The following is a 20,150-nucleotide window of genomic DNA, read 5'->3' as shown; positions in this document are numbered from 1 at the left end:
GAAAAGGTATTTTTGTTTCACAAAGAAAATATGTGCTTGACTTGCTTCGAGAAACAGGTTTACTAGGGTGTAAAGCAGCTGAGACGCCTATAGAGCCTAGTCTTAAACTACAACCTGTCAAGCTTGAAAAAGTAACCAATAGAGACCAATAGCAAAGATTGGTTGGAAGGCTACTTTATCTATCACATACACGTCCTGACATAGCCTTTGCTGTCAGTATGGTAAGCCAATTCATGCACTCACCAGGGCCTGACCACTTTGATGCACTTTATAAAATCCTGAGATATTTAAAGGGAACTTCAGGAAAAGGTCTATTGTTTGAAGACCATAGACATCTACGAGTTGAGGTATACACTAATCGAAGATCAACTTCTGGTTATTGTGCGCCTTTGTTGGTGGAAATTTGGTTACATGGTGAAGCAAAAAACAAAATGTGGTTGCTAGGAGTAGTGCAGAGGCAGAATTTAGAGCAGTTGCTCATCGAGTTTGTGAAGTGTTGTGGATCAAAAAATTATTGGAAGAATTGAAAGCCACTAATCCGCTACCTATGAGACTGTATTACGATAACAAATCTGCCATTGCCATCGCTCACAATCCAGTGCTTCATGATAGAACAAAACATGTTGAGGTTGACAAGCATTTTGTAAAGGAGAAGCTAGACAGTGGACTGATTTGTTTACCCTATATCTCTACTACTGAACAAGTAGCAAATATACTTACAAAAGGACTACCAAAGAAGCAATTTGAAAATTTGATCGGCAAGCTGGCTATGGAAGACATCTTCAAACCAGCTTGAGGGGGAGTGTCAGAAAGTTTCAAAATTTATCCAATCAGCTCTCCTTGACTATAGGAGAAATTTCTGTAATTATGTAAATCTACTCTCCTTGATTATAGGAGAAATTTATGTAATTATGTAAATAATCTTAGGAGATATTCTAGGATATACTCTTAGGAGATATTCTAGTAGATTTGTTAGCAATTGTCATTCCTTCCTCTTTTCTATTCTTTCCTTTTAGATTATCCTTGTAGTCTATAAGACATTTAGATTGTAACTAATTTTATAATAAGAAGAAATACTATTTCAATTCTTCTCCACTTCTAGACTTACAGCACTTCAGACCTTCCAAAGTATAGCAGGCATTTAACCACAAAGAGCAGGGCAGACCCCAGAAAACTAGCACAAAACAGCACTTTCAGGACCATGAAAGGAATTGAAAAAAAAAAACAGAACTTACCCTAAGAGGAATTACTTAACCAAAGAACAGGACAGACCGCAGCAAAGTATTGCAGGCATTTAATAAACTGGCAGCCGCTACAGGCATTATGGCTGGCAACAACTGGAAATGAATGCAGGCAAGAACACAAAGCCTTTGAACACCAATTGGAACCAACCAGCAATCAATACAAGATCGCAAGCAATCAAACACAAACAGATGGTGGCATCAAAACAGTATCATCAGCAAACCACAACCAGAGTACGACTGATGGCAACAGAGGAACAGGAGCAGCAACAGCAGCATACTAGGGACAGATTATAGCTGAATTCACATCATCAAATCACCATGAAACACTCAGGTTCCAACTGAGAATGCTGCGAAACCTAACCAAGAGGAAGGGTGTCTTTAAATAACTCTCAAACAAACCAGAAAATCAGTTTTCAAGATTCATTAGGGTAGGTGTCGCTACATGGCCTTCCATCGGAAATGGGTTAGAAGAGAAAAATGGAGTCGCCGCCCTACTTTATTGAAGGAAAAAAGGAGACAAACCTTTTTTAAGAAATAAAATGGTCTTCAAACAAGAAAAAAGGATCACAAGTTGTTTGTGCTTAAGGTGATTAATAACCAGCATCCTCATCGTCACTCACTCAAAAGAATGATTACCATCAAATCATATTCACCTAAAATATTTTGAAATAAATGTTTGGTTGCAAACCTGAAAAAGAATAAAAATTTGGAAAATGATTTTACAAACATATCCCTTAGGTTCCAGGGAGCAATGTTTAATGAAATGAGCTATCATATGACCAGATAGGATAGCCCAGTGGTCATTACTATTATCTTCTATTAAAGCAAGGAGAGAGAAAATAAAATAAAATAAAATATTATTTTGTTCTCCTCCTATCTTAATTCCGTTGACTGTGAATCTCATTTCCCCTCAACAATTCAATATGTAAGGAGATGAGTCACCAAGTCATGCCTAAGGAGAAAGAAATTAGCTTCAATCTAGAAAAACCTTCCGCCTGTCCCATTGTCAACCAAATTAAGATATTGGGAAGCACACAAGAATTTACTTTTTAAAAAGAATTTAAAAATAAAGTTTTTAAAGAAGAGAGAAAAAAAAAAGAATAACATAAATAAATGATTGAATGAATGATGAAATCACAATAATAATAATAATAATAATAATACTGATAATAGTAAAAATAACAACAACAATAAACATAATAATAATGATAATAATTGAATATTTTAAGGCTAAACCCCAATTTTATGGGAACCTCTCTCAACTATCCACCATATGATGAAAAGAGGTTATTTACTCCATCGTAAGAAGCAAAATAAAGACCCTATACGGGCTCTTAGACCACCCTATACAGGGGCTCTTAGACCATCCCATCATAGGCCACGATCGGCATAAATTGAGAGCCTTCGATTGATAATATATATAATGTGATGGTGATGATGGTTAAGAGTTTATAGAATATTAAATAAAAAGCAACTAATCTTGGCTCCGATATTATGAGGCATTTCTCCCTCAACAATCCAGAATATGGTAAGAAATCCTACAATTAGCCCCTGTTAATTGTCAAAACCATTTTTATTAGATGAAATAAAATACAAAGGGGAAAAAAAGAAATTTTTTTATTGCCAAAATTTCCTTAAAAGAAAAGGAAAGAATAGGAGCACGAACCATTCATTAACTGCTCAGACAAAATGGGGTGTCAACAGTAGAATAAGGGGGTGGGGGGAAAGAGAACAAAAAAAAATGCGAATGAAACTGAATTGAGATAAATCAGATTTGAAGGAGATCAATGCTCTGATACCATATTGTAAAGTTAGAGATGGAGGAGACAAGAAGAAAAGAAGAGGAGAAAAGAGAAGAAAAGAGGAGAAGAAGAGAAAGAAGAGGAAAAACTGAGCACCAGTTGAAAGGGAGAAGAAGAGAAAGAAGAGGAAAATTTGGGCAGCAGTTTCCTGGAGACTACCTACAGATCCGAATATGCCTTTTATAAATTAGGGCAAAAGACACTCACCTCCCTTGAAGTTTCGCAAAAAGACGGATACCTTCCCTGAGGTTTCAAAAATACCATACACCTCCCCTGAGGTTTCAAAAATGTCACAAACCTCCCCTAAAGTTTTCAAAAAAGACACAGACCTCCCCTTAAATACTTGTCTTTTTGCAAGATATGAGGGGAGGTTTGTGTCTTTTTCGCAAACCTTGAGAGAGGTCTTTGGAATTCTTAAAACCTCAGGGGAGGTTATTATCTTTTTGTCAAACCCTAGAGGAGGTCAGTGTCTTTTTCCCTATATATTACTAATAGTAATAAAGCCTTAAGGACAAAAATACCCACAATTTACACAGCCTAACTACTAAAATAGCATATTCTCTACTAACATTTCTGTAAAAAAATTCAACATTTCCAGCACATATACCAGTCAATATTTATCAATTTGGCTAAAGATCATAAATATAGCTGTGACTATAGTAACCTGAGTCACTCCCCCCTCCCCCACAAACGGGCGGCAGAACTGCAGTCCAGATCGCACTAACTGATTCATGGGTCAGGATCAATAGTGTCCTGGATCGATGGCCAAATCCCCAAAAGTAGCAACCCAGGTTTGTTAACCATTTTCAAGTAAAAAATATATATATATAAAAATATTCAAAAAATTTAAAAATAATGCAAAAGGGAAGAGAGCTCCCTGTGGTTGCAGGGCCTGCAAGAGACAGCAGCTACCTGCTGCTGCAAAGCTTGCGACAAAAGAGAGAAGAGGGCTTCATGCTGCTGCGAAGATTGCAATGGGGAGAGAAACTGCTACGATGGAGAATGGATTTGAACATATGGAGGGAGAGAGAGAGAGATGTTGGAGTGACCAAGGAGAAAGAGGGTGTTGCTTCAGCGACTCAGAATTTTATTTGAGTAGACCCAGTAATTATTCCATCCTAAGTAAATAATTCAAAACATTCGGTGATCCGAAATAGCATATCAACTAATCAACCCAAATAAAGTAAAATAGTGGCTTCTTGGCATATTCTGGGATAATTTTCTAATGAAAAATAAAGTAAAATAGTGAGATCCTAGTTCAGCAGACTGGTGAGTGAACAGTAGATGCTAATTTGGGATAGAACTATCAAATTAAAGTGTGACATGCCCATCATGCAATAAAACAATATGGAAGCCACACCAATTCAAACAGTAAATATTTCCACAATCTATTTTGGAAAAAAGGAAAATTTTCTTACGTAAATGCAAGGAATTTGCTGTCATAATTGTCCCAGTTGTCCTCGTGCCATGTCACATGGTTCTGCATTCATTAAGAGCACTCATGAGTATTACAAGAATCATCTTTAACAAAAAATTAAGAAAAGCTCAACCACGTAGAACATGGGGATGGAGGTATGTTGCAAGTAAATATATGCACCCATCTGTTATCACTAATATTTCAATAACATTCCATTTTTTCTGTTTTTGTTTTCCCCACCCCCCCCCCCCCCCCCCCAAAAAAAAACAAAAAAGAAGCAAAGAGAAAAGAAAAGAAACTAATAAAAGAGAAGATAACAGAAAATGCTCTCTCTTTGGTAGTTAAAGACAAGGGGAGAGGAAAGAAAAAAAAAACTATATATAGCAATTACGACAATATCCTCGAAAAAAATCATATTAATGAGGGGTGGTCTCTTTATGTGTCAAGAGATACAAATATAGGGAGGTTGTCATTCATCTTGATTAAGTTTACATGGGTTTCCAGACTTAGCATGGGGTAGGAGCTTCCACCAGTGAGTTATCATCATACCTATAGAGCTGATAGGAAGGTGTTTAACTTTGATAATTTAGATAATGTCTCTGTTCGAACTTCAGAATTCGTGGGAATGCATAAGTCGATAATACTGTTGAGAAATGTATGAATTTCAGTGGGTTTTTAGGCAGGTGATCATATATTGGTCTGGACCTTGTGTTTTCAACAAGGATTCAGGAGGCAAATTCTTCAGGGTGGCCAGAGGATTCATTAGTTTGAAACTATTGTTTAGTGGAAGTGGTTGATTTCTCTCTTAGGAGAAGTTCAAAGTCAAAGGTTGCTCTCAGTCTGTTTGACTCCCAGAGGGAGTAGAAGCTTCAGGGTGGGGGATGCATTTTCAGGCTTTGAAGGGAATAGCAGCTATAAAATGGAGCAAAGATGAACGTTGATTCTGATCTGCAATGTGTCGGTTGTGGTTCAGTGAACATTAGGGGGTTGTTGATAATTGGGGGTGGGGGGGAGGAGCGATTGTATATATAGGAGCTTCTAATGGAGGATTAGGGGGAGTTCTATTTCCCAACAAGGTAATCTTCCTACTCCTAAATTGTCTAAATTTATTTATAATACCCTGTACAAAACAAGGTCTTAAATTTTGATTTCAACTCAAATTTCAAAGCACCAAAAGTACAAAAATTTCGACAGAAATTTTGATTCAATGTCAATTTCGATTTTGACTTGAAAAAATAATGGAAATCAGTCGTAAAGCATGGAGTTCTTTTATGAAGCTTTAGAAATGATTAATAGACATAATAATGTAAGTTTTAGGACTAATATATTACTAGTAAATACATCTATACTGTGTATGAGGTGGAGAAGTTGTAATATGATATTTGCATCAAACATATTTGTAAGATAATGTACATTAAACATATATAGTGAATCAGTTAATACAAATAAAATTCATAAATCATTTAAATATTATCTATTATACAAATAACGATAATTTAGACATGAATGGTCAAATAAAATGTTGTTGTAGGTTTATTTTTTCATATAATTTCAAAAACGCTTCTAATAATCTTTTGTTTCGATATAAAATAAATAAAATAAATTAAGAGAAAAATTTCACTTCACTCCTAAATCTCTTATTTGAATTCTGAGAAAATTTCATTGCATAGTTTGAATTTCGACAAGTTTCGCTAAAATTTTGAGATCTCAATAAATTTTAGATGATTTGACCGAAATTATGCAAAACAGAAATTGACTGCGATTTCGATTTCAAGGGTGACGGAAATCGGAATTTCAACGAAAATTTTGTGGAAATTTAAGACCATGGTACAAAAGAGGGAGGAGTCATTGGTATTAGCCCATTGTGGGGGGGGGGGGGGTGAGAAAGACAATAGAGACCCACAAAAACTCTTATAAGGATGGGCTCCAAGTTCATGAATCCTCTAGGGAAAGAGTCGAAGGTGGGGGCTAATATTATAACCTAAGAGAAGGAAAGAAAAAGTTTCATAAATAATTAATAAGCTAGACATATCTATCAATTATTGGTTCTTTTTTTGGGATTTAGCAAGTAGGGAGAGGGGGATGACGCTGTCAAGACTTGATATACATTGTCAGCCCACAACCTAAAAGATAAAGATTTTAAGTGGTAATCTAACATGGTATTACAGCTATGGTTTCCAGTAGGCTTTGGGTTCTAGTTTTGTTGTCCATATTTATTGTTTGTTAAATAATTGTCTTGTTTTTGTAACGTGGGGGGTTATTTATTGTTTATTTATCTCTCCATGTGCAAGGATGTGTTAAAGCTAGATATACATTAGTAGCCTACAATGTAAAGCTTAAACTTTTAGGTAAAGTGGTAAAAAGGTAAAGGGAAAGGGAGCAAAGTGTTAAAATTTAAGGATTATTAGTTGGTATGTTAGGTGTTTAGAGGATGTTAGGAAGAGGGAGCTGATTATAGAAGCTTTGGTTAAACACTCTTTAACATTCCAGGAAACCAACTAGAAAGTGCAGAGTAGATTTGGGGTGGGTCTTGTGCTGGGGATGGGGGGCTGTGGAGGGGGCAATACTAAGGAGCATTTGAGAGGGTAGGTGTAAGGAATGGAAGTTTCTCCCCTTTCAATGGGCGGCTGGGAGTTTTTTCCCCTTTTGGTTTTGTTAGATGTGGAGATAGGGCTCAATGGTGGTTCACTTCTGTTTATGGTCCTTCTAGACCCACTTCTCAGTTTTTTTTTTGGGATGAGTTATATGACATTCATTGTTCCCATAGGTGCAAAATTTTAATAGGTTTATTAGGATTGTGAATTTGATGGATCTTCCTTTGTATAATGTTTTTGTTCTCGTGCTGAATGGGTGGAAAGGGTTGTTGCTAGTCATTTAGATAGTTTGATGTGAAGGTTGCAGATGGAAGGACCTTGACATGTTAGAGCAAGTGTCTTAAGGTTACTATGCAAAACCATGGGTTGTATGTTGATTTCTTTTTGCTGCTACTCCCAGATGATTTTAATTGCAGATTCAGTCCTTCTCAACTGAAAATCTGAGTTCCCTTAGTAAAATTATCTGCACCCAGTCATATACACCTCATTATCAGAACAATGAAATCTACTTATTGACTTGGTGACATACAACTGCTTCTTACTCATCAAAGTCAAAATATTCTTCCAGAACCTTAGACTATTCCAACTAGAACTCCCATCATTGACGATGGAACATGCTTTTTATAAGATGCCCCTTAAATCATTTAATACAACTTAGAACCTCAATAGCATTGCAGATGAGGTGATTCTAGAGAAGCACGAACCATCTGCTAATATCAATGATGCAGGGAATATCCAGCATGCCAGCATACGTGAAAGCTATGAGATAGTCAACAATCTGATGTCGATACGCATCAAACAAAGCAAAGTGTATTTATTCATTCAAATAATTCATTTCCTTCAAATGAAATATGAATTGGCCCACAACTGATGCACCAATGACTTTGAATAAATCCAAGCCATACTTTCAATTTAAGACCAAGGCAACCTCCTCAGGTCCAACTAACAGGAAGCCAATTAAAACAGGTCCAAGTCCATACTTTCAAAATCTCTTAACTGATTGTGTTCAAACCTCTTAACTCTCAATCATTTCTTGGTACCACAACCACTATTATTTCATGTACACAAGAACATGGTACTACCTTTTATGCTTGATGAGGAGGTTCAAAACTAATAAATGCGAGGCATCCATCCATTGTAAAAATATATGTCTGTGCGCGTAAAACAATTTTCTAAATCTCCATGCCTGAAAGCTCTTGTAACATATAAACCAGAGTTTCAAATTCTATCTATTGATTGTGTTTCAGCATTGCTTCATTGTCTCAAATGGGGCATTTTGAGACTGCTCTAATACATATAATATCTATAGTGTGTAGACTGCATATGTGTTTGTATCTATCTTTCTATCTATCTATCTATATTAGGGGAAGTCAGTCCAAATTAGCTATATATAAAATTATTGACTTCCTCTTGGCCAATGAGGCAAACTTATCCATCAGTCTATTCAACAAGTTCATGTAAAACCCTATGTCATGAAAAATAACACAACTGCTTTGTACTTAGCTCCAATACCATTTGCATTCTTTTAATAATATTTTTTTCTTTTAATACTAAAATTCATTTCATTCTATTTAGTGACTTTCTTTTTTCTTTCTGGAAGAACAGAATCCCTTGCATCATCCTTCTCCAATTCCTTTAGCTCCTTACAAAGCATTTCACATGGGCAACAAACTGCATATGGTTGTTAGAGAAGCATTTGATGTGCCTGCATCTAAAACAATAAGAATCAATTTCTGCATTAGAAACACAATCAAATCACCATAGCCAGGGAACTGGATTATGGAACATTTCGTACCAGAACTGACACAACACGGTATCAGATTCACTGGAATAACCCATTTAACCATCATAAGGACTCTCACAGCCCCACAATGCAATCTGACATAAAAAATTAGCTTATATAACCCAATCAGACCTCCTCAGATGAGGGCGAAATTAAACAGAAAGAAAAGTGAAGAGACTTATATGAATTAAATTACATTATATCAGGAGAATCTTAATTAAATACACAATCTTGCTCCATTTTATTTCTTTTATTCAATTGCAAAGAATTAGATCTGGTGTTGGCGTCAGTAGACATTAGAAATCCATCAAGCAACAATAATTTATCCTAGAGGCTCTGATGGAAACAAAAGATACTTGCACTGGAACACCTTCTATGCGAACATAACAAAATGCTTTATAATGATTATGAACACTAATAAGCTTGAAGCTACAAGAATGATTCAATTTCAACATGCAGATGCTGGAAGAAATTTACTTTGTCAAGAAAACTTTCGAGTCGAAATACATGATGTGTTTGCCGAAACTTTATCACCCCAGCAAAAAACCTGAAGTGATTACTCTTCTTTGCATCCAACTGTCGCATCAACAGGTCACGCCATAAATCACATAACCCAGGCAAACCCAGACATGGCTTTCCAAATGAATGAAATTGAAAATATCACAATACCTGTCCCCACTGGAAATGATTAATGACAGAATCATGTCCATAGCTATTGTTATTTCCATGGCGAGTATGCCCATATTCATCTCCCATTAGCATCATTGGTGTTCCCTAATAATATGAAATCAAAGAATACCAAAATCAGAGTTCATACATAAAAATGATAATTTTTAAGTCACAACCCGCAAGGGGGGCATACATATGATCATCTACGAAGGTAATTACCACCCATATCAAATTGATAATGAAACAATTGATAATTTGATTTGTATGATTTCTTCTGGACACCACGACCTAAGGTGGTCATATAGAAATCATGACTAAGAAGTTTGTGTGAATTATGAGAAGAAAGAAATAATTTTTCTCTTTGTGGTAATGAACAATGTTTAGCTTTCATAGTCAAGAAGATGCCTCTATGCCAGACCTTTGGTCAAGGAGAGGGGGTGAGTTGTCTATTAGGTCATGCAGAAGCAATATTGTCCTGATAAACCAACTCTATCAGTGGCTTAAAGCTCTGTTTTTCTTTTCTCCCTTCTTCCCAAAATTTGCAAAACAAATAGTGGGAGGACTAAGAAAATATTTAGGGACAGAGAGTTGTTGAGCCATGGCATCCATGAAGGATGCTAGCAGAGGGTACACTGAGTGAGGTTCATCTTGGAAGAAAATATTTTAAGCAGGGAAAGCTTAGGGGTTAGCTATATGTCCTCTTGCCACTCCACAGAGTGTAAGATAATATATTTAGAAAGTTGGAGTAGTGCAAATTCTCATTGGCTATCTCAGTCTAAGACTACAATGTCAACTAAATAATGAACCAGTGAAAATGAGTGATTTGGTTGATGTAAAAGGCAGCATGGTCTTAAATTTCCACGAAATTGTCGAAATTTCCATCAAAATTTCCGATTTCCGTCACCCTCGAAACCGAAATGGCAGTAGATTTCCATTTTACATAATTTCGATCGAAATTTCAACGAATCATTCAAAATTTATCAAAATCTCAAAATTTTAGTGAAACTTAACGAAATTTCCTCAAAATTCAAATGAGAGATTTAGGAGCAAAGTGAATTTCTCTCTTAATTTATTTAATTTTTTTTATTGAAACAAAAAGATTATTACAAAGGATTTTGAAATTATATGAAAAAAGAACTTACAACAACGTTTTTAATCTAAGCATTCATGTCTAAATTATCATTATTTGTATGATAAATAATATTTAAATGATTTAGGAATTTCATTTGTATTAACTAAATATTTTTAATGCACATTATCTTATACACAAATTATATTACAACTATTCCACCTCATACACAACATAGATGTATTTAACTTATAATATATCAGTCCTAAAACTTATGTTATTACATTCATTAACCATTTCTAAAGTTTTATAAAAGAATTCCATGATTTACTACTGATTTCCATTATTTTTTTAAATTGAAATTGACATTGAAATCAAAATTACCATCAAAATTTTCGTACTTTTGGAGCTTCGAAATTTGAGTCGAAATCAAAATTTAAGACCTTGAAAGGCAATAGGAGGGGGAGGGATAAGCCTAGAATAACTTAGCCAAAGGATAGAATTTTCAATTTCAATGGAAATTTTGAGTCTTAATTTATGGAAAGTTTTACAGAAATGTTGATTTTGTTAAACTTATTATAAATTATGGAAATTATGAATGGATTGACTTTTGGAAAATATTAAAATGGACGATTATGAATTGTTAGATGAGAAAAGGTTATTTTATAAACTGCATCAAAGTGGTCAGGCCCTGGTGAGTGCATGAATTGGCTTACCATACTGACAGCAAAGGCTATGTCAGGACATGTATGTGATAGAAAAAGTAGCCTTCCAACCAATCTTTGGTATTGGTCTCTATTGGTTACTTTTTCAAGCTTGACAGGTTGTAGTTTAAGACTAGGCTCTATAGACGTCTCAGCTGCTATACACCCTAGTAAACCTGTTTCTCCAAGCAAGTCAAGCACATATTTCCTTTGTGAAACAAAAATATCATTTCTGTCACCCAAGTCTTTAATTTCAAATTCATTAGCAAGCATCTGTTTTAATTTCTCAAGTTCCTTGTTGTCATTACCTGTCCAAAATAATATTGTCAACATAGACAATTAGAATAGCAACCTCCCCTTCACTTGAGTGCTTAGAGAATATGGTGTGATCAACTTGACCTTGGCTGTAACCATGACCCTTTACAGCCTTCCCAAAGCGTTCAAACCAAGCTCTCGGAGATTGCTTGAGCCCATACAATGATTTTTTCAATTTACACACCTCATCTCTGCCAAGAAATTCCATAAACACTTCATCCTCTAGATCTCCATTTAAAAAAGCATTCTTTACATCCAACTGGTGTAAGGGCCAGTTATAATGTACAGCTAAGGAGAGTAACACTCGGATTGAGTTTCTCTTGGCCACTGGAGCAAAAGTTTCTTGATAGTCAATTCCATATGTTTGTGTAAACCCTTTTGCAACGAATCTCGACTTATATCTCTCTATATTGCCATCAGACTTGCATTTAACTGAAAACACCCACTTGCAACCTACAGTTTTCTTTTCCTTTGGTAAATCAACAATTTCCCAAGTATTGTTGTTCTGTAGTGCATTCATCTCTTCAGGAACTGCAACTTCCAATCAAGATGATCCATAGCTTCCTGAATGGTCCTTGGAACAAATAGGTGAGAAATATTAGATGTAAAGGCCTTATGATTATGAGAGAGTCTATGGTATGATAAATATTTGGCAATGGGGTGTGTGGTACAGGTTCTATCTCCTTTCCTAATGGCTGTAGGTACATCAAGGTCAGTAGATTGATCAACTGGAAGTGTAGTAGAAGGATTACCTGGGATTTCTAAATGACCAGTTTTTGGAGGTGATCGTTGATTCTACTCTGAAATTGTGGGATGATCCTTACTATTAGAATGATACTTGCTTCTAATATAAACACGAAGCTCAGAAGAGGGATTATTCTGTAGCAATTCTCCCTGTGTTTGTGATTCCCTTATGCTTTGTACAGGCAGATTAGGATTTCCATTTTTTTCACTATTTAAAATTTCAGTTGCTTGAATGCTTTGTAGAGGGATGTCAATGTCAAGGAAAGCATTAGGCATTGGTATAGAAGTTTGCCAAAACTGATCATCACTACTCTCTTTCTCCCCCTGAAGATAAGTTTGGTTAAAGTAAGACTGATTTTCAACAAAAACGACATCCATACTAATGTGAATTTTTTTTTTTTTAGATTCAAACATTTGTACCCACTCTAATTGGGAGCATATCCAAGAAACACACATTTTTCAGCCCTAGGATCAAGTTTAGATCTAAGATGAGCTGGAATATGAACAAAAACAGTGCATCCAAATACTTTTAGAGGAAGATCAGAAATTATCCTATTATCAGGAAGGGATTTCTTTTAGGCATGCCAAAGGAGTGATATACTGCATCACACAGGTAGGCATTCTAATAATATGGTAACAAGCAGTAAGAATAGCATCCCCCCACAAATATTTTGGAATATGCATAGAAAACATTATGTTGTGCAACCTTAAGCAAATGACGATTTTTTTTTTTCAGCAGTGCCATTTTGTTGTCGGGTGTCACCACACATGGATTGATGTTGAATCCCTCTTTCTTTCAAAAAATTTCCCAAAATTTGGTTGAAATATTCTGCACCATTATCCGAACGAAGTATGCTTAATTTTGTGTGAAATTATTTTTCAATCATACTATAAAAATTCTTGAATAATATTTCAACTTCAGATTTTCCATTCATCAAATATACCCAACAAATCCAAGTATGATCATCTATAAAAGTCACAAACCATTTTTTTCTAAATAAGGTGGTAACCTTAGAGGGACCCCAAACATCACTATGGACCAAATAAAAAGGCTTTGATGCACAGTAGCCTTTTTAATTATAAGGAACTCAATGAATTTTTTTATAAATGACAAACGACACAATGAAGAAAGTACAATCCAAATTTTTAATAGACTAGGCAACAAATATTTTAAATAAGAAAAACTAGGATGCCTTAATCTAAGATGCCAAAGCATTATTTGATCACGCACAAGTATTGAACTAGTACTACCACTGAAGCCCTGAGCTTGTTTATTGTTAAATAGGGTATCATCAAAATAATAAAGGCCATCGATCATCCTAGCACTGCCAATCATAGCTCCCGAGTTTTGGTCCTAAAATTCATAGTGAGAATCAAAGAATATGATACGATAGTTAGAATCACGGGATAAACTACTAACAGACAGAAGATTGCAAGTAAGTTTAGGAACATGAAGGGCAAATTTTAAGTCTATTTTCCCGAAAATTCTAATTGAACCTACTCCTGCAATGAATGAAAGACACCATCTGCAATCCTAACCTTTTTATTACCTGGACAACTATAATAAGATTGAAACAATTGAGATATACTAGTCATATGGTTGGATGCACCTAAATCAACAATCCATGGTGCAAAGGCTAAAGAACTGGAATAGGCACTCAGCATATTACTTGTTTGGGCGAAGGAATCATGAAGTACCGGATATCAGATTGGATTTCAGCAATTGAAGAAGTTGATCCATCCGCTCTGAACTTAGAACATTGGTCTGGGCTTCTTTTGCTCTAGGAATCACTTGGTTGTTTCCAGGTCTAGGTTTGCCGCTGTTCCAAGTTGCGGGTTTTCCATGTAGTTTCCACTAGGTTTCTCGGGTATGGCGTTACGTATTACAATAGTCACACGATACTTGAGATTTTTGATTGGGATATGACCTCTATAGAGAGGAATTGGAAACAGCCAAAATAGTAGGATTAGCAGCAACCAAAGTCGAGTTCTCCACTGTTCCATCAGCCCCTTTTTTTCTTTAGCATAACATTCTGACGACAATCTTCACATCTTACTTCAGAAAATACCTCTCCGATTGGAGACAGAGGTTGTCTACCAAGAATCCTCCCCCTGACCTCATCAAACTCATCATTGATTCCAACCAAGAATTTAAAAATTCTTGCATTTTCCGCCATCATCTTGTTGTAGCTGCAATCATCAAGGCTCTTCCATTCATAATCATTGAATAGATCCAAGTCTGGCCACAATCCCTTAAAGACATTAAAATACTAAGTAACATTGTCTTCCCCTTGTTGGGTCTTGCCAATTTTTTGTTGCAATTCATAAATCTGAGAATAATTCCCAAGGTCAGAATACATCTGACTAACATTATCCCACAGTTCTTTTGCAGTAGGATAGCACATGTAATTAGCACTAATATCTTCATCCATTGCATTCACAAGCCAAGCCATAATCATGGAATTTTCAACATCCCATATAGCATATGATGGGTCGGCTCTATCAGGGGCCTAGGTTTCACCAATAAGATAACCAATCTTACATCTCCCGCGAATATACATTCAAAATGACTAAGACCATCTCAAGAAGTTGGCTTCATTGAGACAGATATTTGTGATTTGGACTAAATGGGGTTCGGTATGGGCTACTTTGGTTTCAGTTTTGGTGTTGACCATAGGTTCAAGTCTGGCCATGGTGGAAGTTTCAGAAATTTCAGACATAACAAAGGCTAAACACGGTTAAGGCAATAAGGCCTAGGTTTTAGAGGCTATAACTGCGGAAATGAAAAGAAACCCAGGCTCTGATACCATCTAGAAGTGGAGAAGAATTGAAATAGTAGTTCTTATTTTTTAACATAAGGTACAATCTGAATGTCTTATAGACTACAAGGATAATCTAAAAAGAAAAAATAATAAAGCAAAGAATAACAAAAGGAAAGAAAGACAATTGCTGACAAATCTCCTATAATATCTACTAAGAATATATCCTAGAATATCTCCTAAGAATATTTACATAATTACAGAAATTTATCCTATAATCAAGGAGAGTTGACTGAATAAATTTGGAAACTTTCCGCCCACGACCTTACAGCTTAAGCTTTTAGGTAAAGTGGTAATCTAACATGGTATCAAAGCTTTAACATTACCCTCAATCCCTTCTGTGGCCACATCTTTTTCAGCATCCAGTTGCTGCTCTTATTCCTCAAGAATTTCAAAATTCTCTTCACCATCAAGCTCTGGATCCTCAGCAAGATTAACTCAACCTTCATCCCTCTTTGGACACTCATTGGACTTGTGCCCAAGCTCAAAGCACCTATAGCATTTCACCACTATTTTGCCATGGTTTACTTGAGCTACCTTCCCACTATTGTTGCTGGTTGGTTGTATAGCACATGTAGGGACTGCTGCCCAACACTTCTAGTGCTGCCACCCACCTTACTGGTCGATGTACCATTGATGTGTTCTGTCCCACGCTTCTTAGGCATGTTTCGGTTAACTTGTGACTCAAGTTTTAGTGCAAGCTGATAGGCATCGCTCACCTTATAAAGACGCTGTAAGCTTACTTGGTCTTGTATGCTCATTTTTAGACCATTCACATTGCAACTAACCCTTTGAGCATTAGTTTCAGCAAGATGGTCTCTCAATGAAAGCCGACGAAACTCTAGAGTGTATTCTTTGACTGGCTTCTCATGCTGTGTCAAGGTTTGAACACTTCGGTACAAGGTTTTCTCATAATCCTTGGCTACAAATTAAGTCTTCAGCTTCTCTTTCATCTTATCCCATCTTCTGACTTTCCTTTTTCCCCAATTATCATGATCATTTTGATATTGTTTGCACCAAGTAGAAGTAGCTCCCTTTAGCTTTGCTGCCACAAACTTCACTTTCCTCTCTTGCGGCACAGCTCAAAATAACTCTCAATGCCATCAACCCAGTCCAAGAATTCTTCAGCTTCCATATCACCATCAAATTCTGAAATATTTACTTGTGCACCATTCTCTTTGGAATTTTTTTGGGCACGTACAATGTGAACTCTCAATCTTGAAGGCCTTTCATTTTGTTGAGCAGTCCTTTCACTTTCAGAACTCATATCATCACTAGAGCTGTCAATTTCAGCCTCAGATTGCTCACTAATTTCATTTCTTGCTCCTTAAACAAAATCATGTTCATTATCACCATCATTTAGAAAACCTTGATCACCCATAGATTGTGTAACAAGAAGAGTAAGTTGTCCAACTTCTTCTTGCAGAACTCCAAACATCTTGACAGTCTTTCGCCCCTTGCAGCCATGAATCCACAATATCAAACTTGGTCTGATACCAATTTGATGCAAATAGGAGTAGAAATAGAATAAGAAATTCAGAAATGAAGACTGAAATTTCAGAATAGTGTTTTTTTAGCCCCCTTTCTTGGATTCAAATAACTACTAAATCTGTAAATTAATATAGAGATGATGGCTGTGAATTTCAGTTCAGCAATAAGACAACTTCTAGTCACAACAGCAGCTCAATTCTCAAATCAGTACCTGTTTTGACACTTTCAGAACAGTAACAGCATATTCCTGCTAGCCTCTCTGGCCTCAGCTTCGATGGAGGGACTAGTAGGCACCACAGGGTCAGCTCCTCAAAACCCTAGACTCCAAATCTTCAAATCCTAGCTGGTCTTGAGCTGAGCTCTGAAGAGAAATCTTTTCAAATATAAAATGCCAAAAAAAATAAAACCTCTTGGAAAAGTGGCTGAAGACTCCTATTTATGCTATGGTTGAAGCTTCCAAAAGAAGCCAACTCCTATTTTGCACATAACCCCCTCTAAAGGCCACTTACAGCCCCACCAGACAGAAATCCCTTCGTAAAGTTACCCCCTCAATATTACAAAAGGGACCACAAAGCTAATTTGACCCAAATGAACTCCAAATTTCAGAAATTACAAAAGTACCCCTAGTATCCATAAATAGAAACAATTGATATAAGCGTAAAATCAAATAAATACAGCTGATTACATCAATCACTAAGTATTATAGCACTATGGCAGGTAAGTGGGAGGAACACAATATCTATCAATCAGCTAGTTCCATGTTGAGATGATTAAGAGGCAAAAGGCGGAGGTCTTGGCTTCCAAGTTGGTGCCTAGGTCGGGTCCTAAGTCTCAATCCGTCCATGATCGAATTCTTATCAATGAATTCATACTATCCATAAAAGGAGCACATTCTAGACTCCAATGGATCACCAAAGATGGTCTCAATCTTCTTGTAAAGTTTTTTATGTGATATTTGAGCCATGATTGGCGCTACCTCTAACCGTGATAGTGGAAGTTCCAAAGGACAAGGACAAAGACATGGACTTTACCTTGGAAATTCTCACATTTGCACACATACAAGATCAATCATACTATTGATTGGTGTTGGGATCTCCATGGGAAACCTACTCGGGCCAACAAGTCTCTTGCCGAGGGTGATTCTAGTGTTGACACTTCAAGTGCACCTGATCACTCCACTTGGGGGTTGAGTATATTAATTATCATTGTATTGAGAAGATTATAACAATCTTGTCAGCATGATTCAATAACTCCAACTCCGTCTTTTATATCTAGTGCTACCACAGCCCACTTGGTTAATGCCTATTGATTTCAGTCCTTGAAACACACAATTCAGACTCTTAAGGTTACTCTTATCAATGTTTCTGCTACACTAGTTTATGGTTTTCGCAATATTCTTTATTTTCCATTCATTCATCTTTCCTATGTGTTATACATGCCTCAATTTCACTTGCACTTGTTAGTCAATTAACTACATCTCATCTCTGACCTTTCCTTCCCATTATGTTCCAAGATCTCCAAACGAAAAAGAGGATTGACGTAGGGCTTCAGAAGGAGGGCTTGTATTATTTTTGACAACGTGGTGGTAGATCTGATTCTTATCATACAGCTTCTTAAATTTCAACTCTTGGTTCTTGTGTAGATCAATGGCATGCTAGTTTGGGTTATCCATCCCTTCAAAAACTGCAAAAAAAAATTCTCATGTTCAATCTTTTGCATTGGCCAATAGGCTTATTAATCAAACCTCATGCGCACATACTCATCAGCAAGATGGAGTATGTTGACTCAATGAGTCCAGTCCTATTTTGATAATGACAAATCACTTGGTATTTGATCTGTGCATTGAGATTGTGAATAAGAACAATATTTAGCATGCACGGAAGGATAACAAGTCATGGAAGCCATGCAGATTAAAGAATATACATCTTGGCACAATTCATGGAACTCAAAGAGTAGAAGAATGAAGATGCAAGTGGCAAGTTCAAGAACGTCATGGGAATGGGTACTTAGAACTGAATGTATTTACATATTTTATATGATTTAATTAGAGGCTCAAAATATACCCTAAACTGACCTTAGTACTCATACACCTCATGACCATCTTTAGGGGATATTTATGGACTTGGAGATTGTTTTGAAACCCTAGAAAATATTTTATAAAAGAGCCAAGAAAGAAAGCTAAACAAAGTTTTGAAACTAAAAACGAAAATCCAGAAATTGGTCAGTTTAGAAGACCGAAGTTAAGCTCAGTCATCTGAAGAATTTCTTCAGAAGAACGAAGATTAAGTTCAGTCGTCTGAAGAATTATTGGTGAAACACAGAACCTAACAGAAGCACATCAAAAGACTGAACTCAGACTTCAGTCGTCTGAACCCGACACTTCAGAAGATTGAACCCCAACTTCAGTCGTCTGACCCTATGTCCAGGTTAATTTTTTGAAGTTCTAAGGAACTTTAGTCATCTGGGCTCTAACCCTCAGTCGTCTGAATCTGCGGGAAAGTTAAAAAATTTGATTTTTTAATGAGAGAACAAGCGAGTTATTTTTTTATCCAACGGTTAAGATTCATTCTAAGGGCAAGGATACCTAAAAAATCAACATCTAAACCCTAGTGCCCTACACAAGAAAGAAGAGAAAGAACATTTGGCAAATGATTGAGCATATTGTAAGATTAGCACAACTTTGAGAATACACTGTTGAGTTCTTGATGGGGATTTCAAATCGTATACTTCAAATCTAGCTAAAGCTACGTTGATCTTCAAAAGACTTTCTTGTGATTGTTGTGCAATCATTTTCGCATCGAGGTTTGGAAAATCGATCTACTTGTTAATATTTATTTTCATAGAGTTTTTTTCATCTAAGCTGATTTGATTGTTGATATTTATTCTTCAAACAGTTTTTCATCTCAAAATCCATTATTGAATATTTGTTGAGAGGTTGATCTTGAGTGTGCATATATTTAAATTGTTTTGATAAGATCACTACTTGAGAAAATCTTTAGCCATTAGTTAAATATTTTTTATTCAAGTAAGTTTTCATTTAAAGACTTGATATTTTCATTATTACAAAACTACTTGATAGAATACCCTTAGCGTTCATAACTCTATATATTATTGAAGGATATTTTCTGAAAAAAATTATATTAGATTTTGATCTTTGGAAATCATATTTTATATATATATATATATATATATATATATATATTTGCATATTACAAAGATCAGATTGTGGTTGAATATTTGGAAGAAAGCTTATTGATTTTTATCATTATAATATTCAAGACAAATCTTTTGATAAGTTCACATTTGATATTCGTGCATTTAGCAAGTTGAACTAGAACCCTAATTTCTCCAAAGTTTTTATTGATATCATTATTTTGGGAGATTTGATAAAAATGGAAATTGTGTGTTGAAGCATATCATTTATATAACGATTGTATCGTTACATATATACTGAGCTTCAAGTTTCATCATATGGATATGTGTTAGGCTTCAATTGAAT

At 35.8% G+C, this 20,150-nt stretch overlaps 1 protein-coding gene across 2 annotated transcripts in view; it reads right to left on the bottom strand.

Moving 5' to 3' along the window:
• Positions 1–20,150, bottom strand: part of LOC131161699 (isoamylase 3, chloroplastic) — a 116,129-nt gene that overhangs the window by 14,905 nt on the left and 81,074 nt on the right. The window contains exons 20-22 of one of the 2 annotated variants that reach the window (XM_058117642.1): positions 9,510–9,614; positions 9,318–9,416; positions 4,465–4,526 (exon numbers count right to left, since the gene is read on the bottom strand). In XM_058117642.1, the coding sequence (XP_057973625.1) occupies positions 4,465–4,526; positions 9,318–9,416; positions 9,510–9,614 (266 nt within the window). The remainder of the gene's footprint in view (positions 1–4,464; positions 4,527–9,317; positions 9,417–9,509; positions 9,615–20,150) is intronic. The other variant, XM_058117643.1, reaches the window with a different exon arrangement.

This window comes from Malania oleifera, chromosome 8 (genome assembly GCF_029873635.1).
Source record: "Malania oleifera isolate guangnan ecotype guangnan chromosome 8, ASM2987363v1, whole genome shotgun sequence".
NCBI lineage: Eukaryota > Viridiplantae > Streptophyta > Magnoliopsida > Santalales > Ximeniaceae > Malania > Malania oleifera.
The sequence above is the reverse complement of the archived record's forward strand: the minus strand, read 5'-3'. Positions and strand labels throughout refer to the sequence as shown.